Genomic DNA, 17,072 nt, shown 5'->3' on the forward strand with positions numbered 1-17,072 from the left:
ACACAAAAGTTTCATCAAGTAGATTCACATTTACCAAATCTGAGAGGCTGTGGATTTCATTACCACGAACAAATGTTATTCTATAAAAATTACTCCGTTAATATTGATGTGAAATTTTGATTATTCTAGCAATAATACCTGTTCTTTTCTCTGTGGGTACAGAGGTGAAAGAAAGCTTAATTCTGCGCCTGGTGGAGCAAAGTTGGTGTGTGTGTGTGTGTGTGTGTGTGTGTGTGTGTGTGTGTGTGTGTGTGTGTGTGTGTGTGTGTGTGTGTGTGTGTTGTTTGTATCAGAAGAGTTGATGAGACAGACAGAGGGAGATGGAATGAACCAAAGGTGAGAGCTAATATTAGCCTGCTGCTATGAATGGCAAGTTGTTTGGACAAGAAGATAACAACATAACTGCACGCCTGAAAAACACAGCATTTAATTTCTTGATCACCAAGGACAGATTTCTCTCACTAGTGAATTAGAAAAACTAAATACCTAAAAAAACCTCATCTTAATAGACAAGGTAAATCACTGGTGATCACACAAATAGTGTGTGTCTGTATTTAAGATTAATATTGTACTTATTTCAAATGTCCCAGATATGTGTGGTACTGGAACCAGCGTTAACACTGCTAGCACCATCAGCATTCCTTTCTTGGTGGCTGGTTGTGCAAAATGCAGATATGTACTTCTCTGGTTTAAATGCCAGTTTACTCTGACAGCCTAGATCTATCCATCCATTCGCTTCCGCTTATCCTTTTCAGGGTCATGGGGGGCTGGAGCCTAGCCTAGCGGTCTTAGGGCGAGAGGGACAGGTTGCCAGTCTGTCGTAGGGCTAACACATAGACAAAGACAACATTCACGCTCACATTCACACCTGGAGTTTCCAATTAACCTATCCCCACTAAGTACATGTCTTTGGACTGTGGGAGAAAGCCGGAGTACCAGGGGAGAACATGCAAACTCCAAACAGAGAGACCCTTGCCTGATGGTGGAATTGAACTTCTTCCTGTGAGGCAACTAGGGATGGGTACCGGTGTCCGGTGCCATGATGGCACCGGTTCTGACATAAACGGTAGTAACCAGACCGAAAAGCAGCGCACATTTCAGTGCTTTATTTCGGTGCTTTTTTTTCCTGAGATGTCACACACTTCAGATTCTAGCCAATCATTTTACGTTTCCAAGGATAGTAGGCGGGTCCAGGTACGTACGTTCTGTTAGAGCAGAGCTACAGATTAAAAATGTCCAAGGCGAAGCGGTCAAAAGTCTGGCTGTACTTCACAGCAAAAGATGCAAACTCAGCAGCAACAAGTGCTTTAAGCTGATACTGTGATACTGTGCAAAGGAGCTAACACCTCGAATCTGATGAAACACCTGGCGACGCATAGCGTTTTTTTAAAGCCGAGAAATGCGCCATATTTGATAGCTTGCTGCGAGACCTCACACCGAGCGCATCTACTGCGGGTGTGGTGCCTGTTATCGGACCCGGAGTTAGCAACATCCCCCAAAAACCCGAAGAGGAGAGTCCTGGCCCCTAGCCCTGCCAGTGTAGCAGAAATGATGAGGATGATGATGCAGCAGCAGCCGTTCTTCTCTGCGTGAGTAGCTTCATGTTGTTCGAGTGTAATTTACGTTGAGTAGGCTAACCACGTTATTACATTAATGCATGTAAGGTGAACTAGCAAACATCATCATAGCTACATGCAGCTGTCTTCTTGTTTGATGGCAGATGCTCCCTTCACCCTGGCCAAAAAGGCTAAAATGACCAAAGAAAAAGTGGAAAACAGCTAAACATGAGAGGTTTAGGACAAAGTTTGTGTTTTTTCCATTGTTTAAGCACTGCTTCCAGCCAAGAGTGATGCCATATATGCCCCATAGCTGCAGAAAAGGCTAACATTGTTATCTTTTTACAAAAAAAAACAGCTGAACATGAGAGGTTTTTGGACCAATTTTGTGTTCTCCATTCTTTAAGCACCAGTTTGAGCACCGTTTAAGGACCGGCACCGTTTCAAAAGTACCGGTTTGGCACCGGTATCAGATAAAACCTAAACGATACCCATCCCTAGAGGCAACAGTGCTAACCACTGCCCCAAAGCCTAGATACAACTGCTTATTGTGTATGGTCAACATGCTATAGATGTTGTACTATAGAGCGCTAGTTAACAGAGCTATTGCAGTCTTACTCCTCAGTTGACTTATTTAGAGGTTCCCATCACACAGATGGGAGTAAAAGGTCTGCTGGGCCTGTGTCAGTGCTGGGTGGCAATAAATCAGTTAGAGGTCAACTTTTACAAAAATCTTCTAAATGCAATAATTTGAGAACAAGGTGATCTAGGTGGTGTTTTGAAATTGATACCATAGATTTATCTGCTAAGAGGGTGATGAGTACCACTCACCCCAGACAGTATTTTATAAGTTGCTATTGGTGCATAAAGGTTAAAGAGGGGTCATTTTAGCCCATTTGGTACATGACTGCCAGGCAACATGATGATCTCATGATATCTGAAAAAACTCCAGGGGCCTAAGATGTGCAGAGATGTGCCAAGTTTTTCTTTTGCTGAACTCCTGATTGTGGAGGAGGAATTTGTGGACAAACAGATAGAGATTAGGTGTATTTCAGTAAGATAAGATTAATATCTGCAGCAACATTTCAAAGTCACTCAACTAGTAGCACATATGCCTTTTTGTCAAGCTACAAATTGTGACCACTATTAAGGTGTGTGAGCAGTATGATACATGTAAAAACAGATGTTCTTAGTGTTCAAAATAAACATAAATGGGAATGTTTTGCTTTGTTAGTGAAATCATTACAAAAGAAAAGCAACCTGTATTGTTCTCCCCCACTGTTGCAAGTCCCAGATAACAGCATAAAGAGATCATAGGGGATTTATCGGTCGCTTTTATTTAAAAGGAAGTGTTATTGTGTCACATGGATTGACACAGCAGTAATCCTCAACTATTACTCCTCCTACGTACCTTTCACCCGCTTACACTTGAATGTTAAACTGCAGCTATCAGAGAGCAGGCAGGGAAGGTAAAACAGAAGGACAGTAGGAAAATGCACATAGCACTTGATAGAAAATGGTTCATCAGGATGTTACATTACAAATTTCCAGTAATTTGGCCTGGTCTATAAAATTTCTGCACTAGTAACTCAATAGCAGGTAATATCCTCTCCATTTCAAACACACAGCATCATCTGGGATGCTCTCTATGTCAAATAGCTGTTTAGAGTAATCACCGGCAAGAGGCTGACGAACATTCCTAGGCAAGTATCACTGGCACTGAGTGCATGCGGTCATGTGGCCGGTACTGTGCAGGCTACTCTCAGCAAAAAAATTTGGGACAACAGTGTCAGTACTTTGGAGATGACTCAGATGAAAAAGAACAGAAAAAGCTCAAGTGGGAGTTTTTAGAGACAAGATGACCAGAAATCCAAAAATATCTTGCAGTGACAAAATGATCCCTGGTATGATGCAAAACTACCAAGCATGAAGAAAGTGCTGCTCTCATACAATCTTTCACCTTGAAAGCTTTTCCCAAAGGCCGGAGTGACGGACATTCCTCTGTGCCCAGTTAAAAACAGGAGCTTTGACCCATTTGCTTCCACTTTGGGTATTAAAGTAGGACACTATATTGCCTACTGAGTATCCCATGAAAATATAGTATGTGTAAAATTAGAATGAGGGCTTAAACAGCATCTAGCTAATTCAGCTAGCTAGTTCAGGATCCAATCGCCTTTCTTGGGGGAATGAATACTTCTGAAGCTCTGGTAGGCAGCTCTGTGGGAGATAATGGCAATGCTTGGCTTGGTTGAAAACTCTCTGAAAACTCTTATGTCTCTCTGGACTCAGAAGGCATTACTGACCACCACCACCACCAATTTAAAGTGAAGCAATGTGACTGAGTGTGTCATGTGGTGTGTCAGGTATAATTTGCTGTGGCTATGGAGACTAATAAATCTCTACTTTTTGAACATACATTATTTAATTACGATAACCTATAAGCAGCCAACACAAACTATAACAAAATGCAATTGTCGCTCCTCCTTTTAGCATCTAGTGGCACTCAGCATGATTATTAATGACAGTAACAGATCATGTTAATGAGTCATGCTTGAAACAGGTAGCTACAAGCATTGTTGAATCCTCTGCAAATGAGTTTGATTGTGTGCTGGATGAGAATTGGCATCCAATGCATGGTCATTAACTGCGCAGTAGTGCAACGATCTTTAATTTCCTTCAAATCTCTTGTGAGTTTGGTGATTTCATTGCCAGAGACAAGACTTTCGGAACATTACAGGCAATGTTTGTGCAATTTTCAAATATATAGATAAACTATTATGATTTAATTTTTTTGGAACTGAATGGAAAGGAGCCAAAGACCACAACAAAACAATCAACAGAAACCAGAGAAAGGTTCACATTTTACACAATCAACTTAACTGGAGCCCCTGTTGCATATTTTATGTAGTCCAAATACATACACCCAACCTAACAACATGCTTTTGAACTGCAACGCAAACTACGCTGACTGGTTGAGATAAAGCTCAGATGTATTTCAAACTGCACTGACGACTGCACAAGAAAGCAGAATATAATCGAGGTTAGATAATTATTCCATGGCCAGAAAAGAAAAAAAAATACACTGCAGTATATTCAAATGAGCGAGGCTCTAATTGCATGTGCCCAAATGCACGCACAGAATCTAGTTCGGGAAAACTGTTTTACATTCAGCCCACATCTTCAGTAGTTAGGAGTTCTTAGGCAACAGGCAATTAGAGGAGATACCACTGCTCTTATCTGCTGCTGAATCTGAAGGCAGATTCCAGTAGTAATAGCCTGAGAGACAAGCGGCACCTGAGCCTCTGAGACAGCAATGAACAGTATACATCCTGCAAGCAAATTAACGCCAATACCTTTTTAACCGCCAACACCTCATTACAACTAAATTACTAAAAACTAATTTACTGCTTCATATCTACTATGAAACATAAAGGAAGCCAAAACATGAGTACACAACAGGTGTTTGTGTAGGCAGGCTTGGCCAACATCCGTTTACAGTTGCCATGATGTTGAAACTACACCACAAAAAAGTTAACAAAACTGAAATAAAAACAGGATGATTTTGTGAGAATTTAAGATAGAGACATAACTGTTTGTCCAATCCATCCACAACTGGTTTAAGGTGTTAGTTATAAAGTTTAACACTATTTCTAGACAGTAGAAATTAGAGAAGTTAGAGAAAAATAAGATGAGAGGAAGAATTCGAGAGCTTTTCCCCCCAAATGTTAAACTGTTAAATTGTATTGAATTAAATATTTTGAACTGACTGATTTACAGGAACATCTACAAGAGAAACATAATGATAAAAATTCAAGGCTAGTTCACATTAACGCTTCTTTTAGCCTCTTTAGAAATATTTTCAAAATCTGTCAACTGCCCAACTTTTTAAACAGACTTCCATTCTATCACAAGTATCAAGAAACACTGAATCCTAATCTCCACACACAGCTGCGTGCATCGCATGCATCGCATGCATCGCATGCATCTCCTATTGTTGCAGCATGATGTAATTTTTTAATGGTACTTATAATGAATGATTAGACTCCCTGTGCTGCTTCAGAGTTTTTGGTATGCAGACATCAACCGCACATTAAATTTGACACACCATTAATAATTTGGTTCATTTCAAAAGTGAAGATGATAAATTAAGAAGTCGAAATAGAAAAAAGAAGTAAAAAACTTTGCATCTAGGGCTAAGTATTGAAGTGGAAGTCAGAGGTTGCGGGCTCTGTGGACTAAACAAAACTAAGTCCTCAGCTATAGTGGGAAAAAGTCCATGTTAATATATTTCACATATTACCAGACAGGGCTTATAACATAAGTACACCAGTGGTGAATTGCTTTTTTAGTCAGTTTGATTGGCATGAGCTCTGCATGCCATGGAGAAAATACCTGCATGCTGCAGCCATTGAACAGCTTCTCTCAAGCACCAGGTCACTTTACCCTGGCCATTAGAATGCTGGAGCAGTTTGGATTCATCTTGTAGTCTGCAAATGAGAGAAAAAACAGTATTAGGCTTACACTGCTAAAATACTTGTATTATCATCTTACTACATGGCTCTAAATGACATGCTGGTCAGTCACAGGAGCTCGTTCAGTGAGAGACTGAGATTACCGAAAAGCACCACTGAACGACACAGGAAATCATTCCTGCCTGTGGCCATCTCCCTGTACAACGCATCCACTTAACACACTGTTTGCTGCTACAGCTACACATGTTTCTTTTCCAAATATTTATTTATAAGTGACTTATGTATGTATGTATGTATGTATATATATGTATATATTGTACTATTCTTAGTTAGCGTATTGTCTGTCTTGTCTTAATGTTGGTTTAAAATGGAGCACTGTAACAAAAAATAATTTCCCCCAGGGATCAATAAAGTATTCTGATTCTGATTCTGATTAAATCAGTTTTAGAGCTAGGAAACTAAAACAGAAACCACACAGTCCATTCTGATTTAGAGCATTTTACTTTTAGAGTCTAACCTGCAGCCTAAGGCACCTTTCTCTGTAATGATGCTGCATAAAAGCTCATTTCAGTGAGCCACTAGGCCAAAACACAGCAATGTGAAGTCATCTACTTTTCCAGAATGCAGTGTATGGCCATCAGGGAAAACGATAGCAAATCAAATGTGCGCAAACACATATCACGTAGAATAAGTTGAAGCATGGACCTTGAAGCACTGCACTAATTTGCTGTCTGCCTGGTGAGCACCAACAAAGAAGAGAAAGCTATTTCTTTGATTAACTTTCCAGAGGTGTACATTCAGACCTCAAAGGAGTACGAGGACGTAAACCACTGTCTTCGCATGTTAAGCCTTCACCCTGGGCTTGTTTATTTGTATTTCATATTTTTACCTGCACCCTGTGGCAAAATACCTGCACTTACAAAACCCCTTTTATTGTTTTTCCATTGTGCTATTGTCAGTGTCAAGGCCTCCAGTGGAGCACTAAACACTAAATGATTAGCAGACAATGTTGCTGCAATCCCTGAACTTTGGAGTGAGAAAAAAAACCTCACAAAGAATATAGTACTGTGAAAAAGTACTTGTCCCCTTCCTGATTTATTTTCTGCATATTTGTCACACTTATATGCTTCAGATCATCAAACAGCGCCCAAGGGTACCACAAGCAGTAGAGTAGCCAGGGATGGTTCTCCTGAACCATAGCCTCCTGACTAAGAGGTGAACTTGCTGGTGTGTTTCTGATCACTGTCCTGCTGCATAATCCAAACGAACTTGAGAATCAGGGCACAAATTGATGGCCAAACATTCGACTTCAGAATTTTGTGTTAGAGAGCAGAAATCATGGATCCATCAATTATGGCAAGTTGCTGTAGGTCATGAAGCAGCACCAGTAGTCCCAATACCACCACTATGTCGACTCTTGGTAAGACATTCTTTTTAAGAAATGTTGTGTTAGTTTCACACCAAATATAACACAATGTAAACTTTCCAAAAAGTTCAACTTTTTGGCTCGTCAGCCAACAAAACATTTTCTCAAAAGTCTTGGAGCTCATCAAGATGTGTATTGGCAAATGTGAAACAAACTTTTGAGTTCTTTTTGGTCAAGGGTACTTCAGCTTCAGGGTTGTGGGTGTTATAGATGCCACTGACTTTGTTTCTCTTGAGGTTCTATAGATCATGGCATAAGCCATAGTATGTTATATTTTTAGCCTATTCCACTTTGTTAGACAGGTTCTATATAACTGATTTTTTGATTCAACAGGTATGGTAGTAATCAAACCTGGGTGTGGCTAATAAAATTGAACCCAGTGTCAAACACATGTGAATTATTACAGTTAATTTATGATTTTACAAAGGGAAACAAGTACTTTTGGGTAATTTATCCATTAACGAAAATATCCTCATATAAAAATACTGGGGGCTGCCAGTGCTACCCTTCAGTCACCTAGTAACTGCACCTATGATATAAATTTGAAAATCCTTGGCGACTTCCTTCATGAGTTATCGCATTTCCGAGGTTTTCAGAAAATTTGACCTCTGAACTCCACTCTCAGTTCAAGGTCACTAAGATTCAGAACTCATTCAACATTTTTAGCAATACAAAAACTTTCAGTAGATGCGCCTGTGGTATGAATGTGAAAGTCATAGGTGACTTCCTTCTTGAATTGTTGCATTCACAAGGTTTTCAGAAAACTCGACCTCTGAACTTGACCTCTAAGTCAAAGTCACTGAGATTTAAACTTGTCCGAGATTTTTAGTAGCCGTCTCATCTATGGTATCGATTTTAAACTTCTATGTTGCCCAGTTCTCTAGTTTTTTCCCAGTTGGGTAAAAGCAATACCCCAGTTAAAAAAGGGAAATAAGGAGGTAGGGCTGGGCCATATTATACCGTTCACGATAATACCGGTATAAAGTTTGGCAACGATAGGAAAATGAAATATCGCGATAGAATGTGGGCAAAATGCGCATGCGCAGTGCCTTTGTTTTCATACGCACATGGCAGAAAAAGTATGGCGGCAATGGAGGATGACACGGACGAAGGCGCGTCTTTGAATGAAGCGGGTGAGCCAGAATTGGTCAGTAAAAACGGTGCAACTTCGGTGGTGTGGAAGTGGTTTGGTTTTCGTCCATCGGATACCCACCAAAGCAAAATTTTTTGTAGAACATGCAAGCGGGCCATCGCGGCGAAGGGAGGAAACACTACAAACCTATTTTATCATTTGAAGCAGAAGCACTCCTCTGAGTACAAAAAAGCCATTAAAGCACGTGAAGAGTTGTCCGCTTCAACTAGCGAGGTGGTAAGACCAAAGAAGATGACTCAACAAACAATCAACGTAGCTTTAAATAGCTCCATGCCTTATGACAAAAGTAACAAACGCTGGGGGGAGCTAACTAATGCAGTGACACATTGTTTAGCCAGGGATATGATGCCTATTCAGAGTGTGGAAAGAGAAGGTTTCAAAAAGATGCTTAAAACGTTCGATCCACACTACAAGCTACCCACAAAGAAATACTTCTCTAAAGTCGCCTTGCCTGCTTTATATGAAGAGATCCGTACTGAGGTGTCAAATGCGTTATCTTCGGTGGAGTTTTTTGCGTCCACCACGGACATGTGGTAAAGCCGAACATCAGACCCCTACATGAGCCTCACAATACATTATGTGGACAAAGACTGGAAGCTACAAAACAAGTGCCTCGAAACATGTTTTTTCCCCGAGGACCATACTGGGGAAAATATAGCCTTAAAAGTCTTAAAAGAGTTCCTCAGCTCGTGGAATCTTCAGGAGGAAAAACAAGTGTGTGTGACGACTGACAACGGGGCCAACATTGTGAAAGCTGTCGCACTCAACAACTGGACCAGACTTTCATGCTTCGGACATCGCCTGCACATTGCAATAGGTACGTTTTTTTGTTTTTTTTTTGCTATAGGTAAGTTAATTATAACGTCAGATTAAGAACTTATTGTATTAGTTTAAATGATGGTAATAATACTGTTTGTGTTATTAATCTCTGAATGTGGGTAGTTGTACTGCAAGATATGTATAAAACACCCAGCACGCCCCTGCGGGCGGTTTATCCTTCAAGCTCGGGTCCTCTACCAGAGGCCTGGGAGCTTGAGGGTCCTGCGCAGTATCTTAGCTGTTCCCAGGACTGCGCTCTTCTGGACAGAGATCTCCGATGTTGTTCCCGGGATCTGCTGGAGCCACTCGCCTATCTTGGGAGTCACCGCACCTAGTGCTCCGATTACCACGGGGACCACCGTTACCTTCACCCTCCACATCCTCTCGAGCTCTTCTCTGAGCCCTTGGTATTTCTCCAGCTTCTCGTGTTCCTTCTTCCTGATATTGCTGTCATTCGGAACCGCTACATCGATCACTACGGCCGTCTTCTTCTGTTTGTCTACCACCACTATGTCCGGTTGGTTAGCCACCACCATTTTGTCCGTCTGTATCTGGAAGTCCCACAGGATCTTAGCTCGGTCATTCTCCACCACCCTTGGGGGCATCTCCCATTTTGACCTCGGGACTTCCAGGTTATACTCCGCACAGATGTTCCTGTACACTATGCCGGCCACTTGGTTATGGCGTTCCATGTATGCCTTGCCTGCTAGCATCTTGCACCCTGCTGTTATGTGCTGGATTGTCTCTGGGGCATCTTTACACAGCCTGCACCTGGGGTCTTGCCTGGTGTGATAGACCCCAGCCTCTATGGATCTTGTGCTCAGAGCTTGTTCTTGTGCTGCCATGATTAGTGCCTCTGTGCTGTCTTTCAGTCCAGCTTTGTCCAGCCACTGGTAGGATTTCTGGATATCAGCCACCTCCTCTATCTGCCGGTGGTACATACCGTGCAGGGCTCTGTCCTTCCATGATGGTTCCTCGTCTCCCTCCTCTTTCTTGGGTTTCTGCTGCCTGAGGTATTCACTGAGCACTCGGTCAGTTGGGGCCATCTTCCCAATGTATTCTTGGATGTTCGTTGTCTCATCCTGGACTGTGGTGCTGACACTCACCAGTCCCCGGCCCCCTTCCTTCCGCTTAGCGTACAGCCTCAGGGTGCTGGACTTGGGGTGAAACCCTCCATGCATGGTAAGGAGCTTTCTTGTCTTTATGTCAGTGGCTTCTATCTCCTCCTTTGGCCAGCCTATTACCCCAGCAGGGTACCTGATCACGGGCAGGGCGTACGTGTTGATGGCCCGGATCTTGTTCTTACCATTCAGCTGACTCCTCAGGACTTGCCTGACCCTCTGCAGGTACTTGGTGGTTGCAGCTTTTCTAGCGGCCTCTTCATGGTTCCCATTCGCCTGCGGGATCCCCAAGTACTTGTAACTGTCCTCTATGTCTGCAATGTTGCCTTCTGGTAGTTCAATCCCCTCAGTTCTGACTACCTTCCCTCTCTTTGTTACCATCCGACTACACTTCTCCAGTCCGAACGACATTCCAATGTCATTGCTGTATAGCCTGGTAGTGTGGATCAGTGAATCGATGTCTCGTTCACTCTTGGCATACAGCTTGATGTCATCCATGTACAGGAGGTGGCTGACAACTGCTCCGTTCCGTAGTCGGTATCCGTAGCCAGTCTTGTTAATGATCTCACTGAGGGGGTTCAGGCCTATGCAGAACAGCAGTGGGGACAGAGCATCTCCTTGGTAGATCCCGCACTTGATGGTGACTTGTGCTATGGGCTTGGAGTTGGCCTCTAGTGTTGTACGCCACATCCCCATTGAGTTCCTGATGAAGGCTCTTAGGGTCCCATTGATCTTGTACAATTCTAGGCATTCCAGTATCCAGCTGTGGGGCATTGAGTCATAGGCCTTCTTGTAATCAATCCAGGCAGTGCACAGGTTGGTCAGTCTGGTCTTGCAGTCTCGGCTGATTGTTCTGTCTACCAGTAGCTGGTGTTTTGCGCCTCTGGTATTCTTGCCAATTCCTTTCTGTGTCCCGCTCATGTATTGACCCATGTGCCTGTTCATCTTAGCCGATATGATGCCTGACAGGAGCTTCCATGTAGTACTGAGGCAGGTTATTGGTCGGTAGTTGGAGGGGACCGGTCCCTTCTTGGGGTCCTTGGGGATCAGGACCGTCCGGCCTTCAGTTAGCCATTCCGGGTGTCTCTCGTTAACTAGCAGCTGGTTCATTTGTGCTGCCAGACGCTCGTGGAGTGCAGTTAGCTTCTTCAGCCAGTAGGCGTGAACCATGTCGGGCCCTGGTGCTGTCCAACTCTTCATACTGGAGACCCTTTCTTGGATATCTGCCACTGTGATGGTTACTGGACCCTGTTCAGGGAGGTCGCTGTGGTCTGCCCTCAGATCCTCTAGCCACTGAGCATTGCCGTTATGGGTTGCATCCTTCTCCCATATGCTCTTCCAGTATTGCTCCGTCTCCAGCCTTGGTGGTGCTGTTCTCTTATTGTTCCCTTGCCACTGAGAGTACACCTTTGCTGGTTCTGTGGAGAACAGCTGGTTTATTCTCCTGCCTTCTATCTCTCTGGTGTACCTCCTCAAGCGGCTGGCCAAGGCTGTGAGTCTTTGCTTGGCAGTTTCCAAGGCCTCAGGTATGGACAGCTTGCTGTATTTCTTAGGCACCTTATTCGTCGCACCTTTCTGCAACTCCGTTAGTTGGCTAACCTCTCTCCGTGCTACTTTGATCTTGCCCTCTAGCCTCCTTCTCCATGGAGGGTACTGCCCCTTGTGGCTGTTCAACTTGTAGCCAAGCATCTCACTGATCACTGCTGCCGTATTGTAGATCAGCTTGTTAGTGTCGGTAATCGTGGTTGTAGGTATTGCCCGTAGTGCTGCATTAACATCATCTAGCAGACCTTCTGAGGGTACTTCACGTAATCTTGGTAACCGACTATGGGGGATCCAGGTTTCAAGCTTGGCCATGATCCTATTTTTCAGGTCAGTTCCTCTCGCACTCAACGATCCTTCTCCTATCACACTTGGGGCTATGTACCCAATCTCGGGTGGGGGTGATGATATCTCCCCCCTGACCTGGCGTCCTGACTCCTCCTTGCCGTAGCATTTGTGTTGTACCTCGTCAATCTCTAGCTGTGAGAGCAGTCCCTTCTTTCGAATGTTGGAACACTGAGCTACTAGTTGTTTCGCCGTCATTGTGGATGTTGGGTATCGAAGAATCCATAGGTCCCTCATCCTATTCATGTAGCCCCTTCCGCCGGGGTTACTTGCGTAGTAGCATTCCAACAACGCCCTGTTTTCGTCCCTTGCCCACCGATGCCTTCTTGTTCCAGTAGCCCACTTTTCGTCAGGGTGCCCTGGTTCCTCAACACCTGACGCGGACCTTGTTGATCCGGGCGACGTCCGAGCCGGCATGCCTTCATATTTATCTGTCTCGCTCATGTCTGCGGTAGGCTTGCTTAGCATAGGGGGTCTAGCCTTAGGACCCTTACTGGATACAGACGCCCCAGGCAGGAATCGAACTTGCGATCCTCTGTTCCAAAGGCGTGTAGTCTAACCACTACGCTATCCAGCTCTATATATATTAGAGAGAGAGAGAGAGATGTGTGTGTAAATAATTGTGTGTTATACAACTTAAATGTCACATTCCACACCGCATTAATAGTGCTGTTGAAACTGTGTTTCCTTTTAAATGTATGTCTTTTAGAAAGAAGTGTGAAGGACCCAAGGATCGAACGAGCAGTTGGAGTGGGAAAGAAGATTGTTGCTGCTTTTGGCCATAGCTGGAAGCGCCAGCGAGCTCTGCAGGCTGCCCAAAAGGAACTGGGCCTACCAGAACACAAACTCATAACTGAATGTTGCACTCGTTGGGGTTCAAAGCAGAGAATGATCCAACGGCTGCTGGAACAAGAAAAAGCTATAACACAGGTTTTAGCTGCTGATAAAACCACAAGGCACCTCATGTTGACATGGCAAGACATTGAAGTGCTTGACTCGGTCAGCACTGCACTGAATCCACTCCTAGAGTTTACAGATGCTTTCTCTGCTGAAGAGTATGTAACCATTTCATGTGTTAAGCCTGTTCTTCAGATGTTTAACAATGACATGTTAAAAGTAAAAGAAGGTGACACTGAGCTGACCAAAGACATCAAAACAGCAATACTTGACTACATGAACAAAAGCTACACAGACAGTGTCACAGAGAGGCTTGTTAACATGGCTTCTTTCCTTGATCCACGGTTTCATACAGAATATTTCAGTGAGAGAGAAAGCAAAGCCATCAAAGTTCAAGTCATGAGTGAACTAGAGCATCTTGTCCCACACCAGGGTATCACAGGTTTTTCAGAAACACTTCATACATCTACTGGTGACCAAACAAATCAGGGAGCTGTTAAAAAGCAAAAGAAGAGTCTCGGGAGTTTTTTGAAGGGACCAGTTAGTGGCAAGATGGAGGTAACTGCAGAGAGGTTATCATCTGAACTGAGATGTTATGTGAATAGTCCACCAGCAGACAGTGAGTGTGATCCTCTTTCGTGGTGGAAAGTTCACACAGTAAACTTTCCCCACATCAGCAGATTAGCTAGGAAATACCTCTGCATTCCAGCAACTAGCTCTGCATCTGAAAGGTTGTTCAGCACAGGTGGAAATGTTGTAACTTGTCAAAGGTCCTCCCTTAAGCCCGCATCTGTGAACATGTTAGTGTTTCTGACAAAGAATCTTAAAACTTGAAATGTAGAAAAACTTCCAGGAGCAGTAGCATAATTTATCTGTTTTTTGTTTGTTTTGTTTTTACTCAAGAGTTTGTGCAATATTATTATTTGACTTATTGATTTTGCACACTGCACTTTTGTTACAAAGCACCTCTTAAGTTTTGTGGATATACATGATTATGGATAACCATGTATATAACAGGATAACCACTGTTGAATTTTGTGTGGCTGTAATGCACGTTAAAATAAACAGCTGCTTGTTTAAACAAAAACAAATTGATGGGGTTTTTTTCCACTAAAAAAGTTGTAGAGTTGTATTTTGTTTTGCGTCAATTATATCGTCAGTTATATCGCAAATTTTCAAATCTATATCGTGATAAATATTTTTTGCCATATCGCCCTGCCCTATAAGGAGGGGGGAAATACTTTTCAATGCACTGTAGATTTCTTAAGATAAATAAGAATCTGATCAAATCAAGGTTGTTTAAAAATATAGGCAAAGAATTACTACAATGTATACAGCAGCTCTGCAGGTCACTGAAATATGTAGGTATTTCCAGTAGTTTGAAAGTAGGAAAATAAAAGCACCACATACTATTTTGACATGTCTTTTTCATGCCCCCAACTTGCCGTCTCATTACAGTCATGACATCTCCAGACTAAACTACTGAGTTGACGCATAACCACAATGCTAAGCAGCTCCTACAGCAGACTGAATCAAACTAGGGTGTTTTTTGGCTGTTTTGTACGTAAACACAACAAATGTGTGGATGCTGGTGTGTCTGTTCTGCTGAGAGAAACCACATTTGGATTTTGTTTTGACCAATTACATCAGTAGGCTGGTTTAAGAGTAAATCTATGACCCTTTTAGCATTTACACTGCAACAGGAAAACAGTGCCACCATGACCATGAATGTGACAGCAGAAGGTAAAGATTTGGATAGCAGCTCACACGTGTTGAATAAAGGTGAATATAATCGTAAAAATGTTGGTTTTTTTTGACCATGAATCGCCTGTACTTCCAGCGAAGCTTAGGAGCTAATCACGACTTAACTCATTGTATTACAAGGAGCCAACGCACTTTCTCAGTACTGCTATAATACGATGACTCTGGCCCTTACCAAATCTCCAACTACACCCAAGTCCACCCACACCCTCTCAACATCCGACTCACACTAGCAAAGAAACCATTAACAGTAATGAGAATCAATGGGGGTGTTAAAAGTATTGGCAGGCTACCCTAGGAGCTGCTCTCTGTGCCATCTTTATTAGTCTGAAAAGAGACCCAGCCTCTAGCCTGCCAGCTCTAAATAGGAGTGCATTGATCAGAAGGTCAGGCCAGGCTGAATCCAACCCTTTAATTGTCTGCGCCACTCCTCATTCTCATTCCAGCAGCTGTCAGTCGACTCCCAGGTAAACCAAGGCCAGCATCACACGTGGTAGTTCTTACAGAAGTGGGCCTTTAAGGCTCAGACAGAATGTAAGCCATAGGTAACAGGAAGAAGAAATGAAAAGTTATTTCTCATGACATATTCATCTTAATCAGTTGAGAGAAAACCACCACTGATCCCACAACACACACAAACATACACAGTATTACACTTACTCTCAGCAGATGAAAGCTACCTTTTAATTCACTTACTTGATGCATTTCTCAAATTCAGCTCAAGAAAGGCTTCCCATCACGCTGTACTTTCCTTTAATACCTTTTTACAAGACATATTATGTTCTTCTTCAAGTGATATAATCTCCTTTACGGACACAGTAACATTAAACCACTTTGTAAGACTGCTATGCCAGGCCCCCACCTCTACATAAACCACACTACAAGTGGCACTACAAGTACAACAGGCTTATAAGGTCATAACCTTCGAGGGATGACGATCTAGTATTAAAGAATCTATGCTATAGTCTTTGAATTAACTGTTAGCCAGTTAAAGGAACCATGGACACATCTTCCAAAATACAAAACAAATACAAGCACCCAGTCAGTGCCGAAAAAGAGATTCTGTGTCTCTCTATGCATTTGCATATTTGTGAAGCAGATAAATTCACTTCCTCATTAAGTTTAATTACCGTTTTAAAATATGGATATGGACTCATCAGCTCCTCCCTGCTAACCTCTATTTATATATTTTTAGATTAAATATATATACAAGTCTGACTCAGAAAATTCCTTTTAAGTTTTAAATATATTTTCATATATTTATAAGATGGATAAAGAAAATGAAAACATGACCACAAACTATCTCCCAAGAAAAAGTTTAAACGCTAACATTAGAAAGTTTATATATCAGATTCTAGCACTTGCCCCGACTGAAAAAAGAGATAGTCAAATCCTTTTGCACCTTAATCCAGATGTCTGGCTGCTTCAGACAGCGCTTTGTCAGAATTGTTTCCTGGCTTTAGAGCTGGAGTCATTTCAGATTTCTTGGCGACTAATCAGATGCCATCATTCATCAAAAAGTTGCAGTGACAGGGCCAAGCCTGTCTTTACAAAATCTAGCAGGGTAAGATTGCATTGCAGTTGTACAGTGATTTGAAGCTCTAGTGTGTGTCGAATATGTCTGGCTGTCAGCCTCCTACATATATTTCATTACAGGATGGTAGCAGAGGTAAATAGATAGGTTTACTTAATATGTTGCACTCCATAAATCCCACAAAAAAGCTCAGATAAAACTGAAAAAATTAAGACAAAACCAAGAACACAGGTAAGGCAAGGGCTTGGAAATCTAATTTTCATAGCGTGAAATATGTAGATGTCATTCATACTGCACGGCAGCCCGGATAAAGTATGCAATGATGTTGTGACCACTTTTTTGCTATAATCAAAGTCCTCACAGCTCATCACTACAACTGAAAATTTAGTGCAATCAGTAAGATTATTGCCTATCATCAGCAGTGGCTGATTAAAAGTGTGGCTTTC

General features: G+C 42.5%; 1 protein-coding gene across 3 annotated transcripts in view; it reads right to left on the bottom strand.

Moving 5' to 3' along the window:
* enox2 (ecto-NOX disulfide-thiol exchanger 2) overlaps window positions 1-17,072 on the bottom strand; it is a 192,725-nt gene that overhangs the window by 165,248 nt on the left and 10,405 nt on the right. For all 3 annotated transcript variants that reach the window (XM_082504496.1, XM_082504497.1, XM_082504498.1), the window contains one exon: window positions 5,949-6,043. In XM_082504496.1, coding sequence (XP_082360622.1) covers window positions 5,949-6,043 — 95 coding nt within the window. The remainder of the gene's footprint in view (window positions 1-5,948; window positions 6,044-17,072) is intronic.

Source organism: Aulonocara stuartgranti, assembly GCF_965226115.1.
Source record: "Aulonocara stuartgranti genome assembly, chromosome: 2".
In the NCBI taxonomy this organism is placed as follows: domain Eukaryota; kingdom Metazoa; phylum Chordata; class Actinopteri; order Cichliformes; family Cichlidae; genus Aulonocara; species Aulonocara stuartgranti.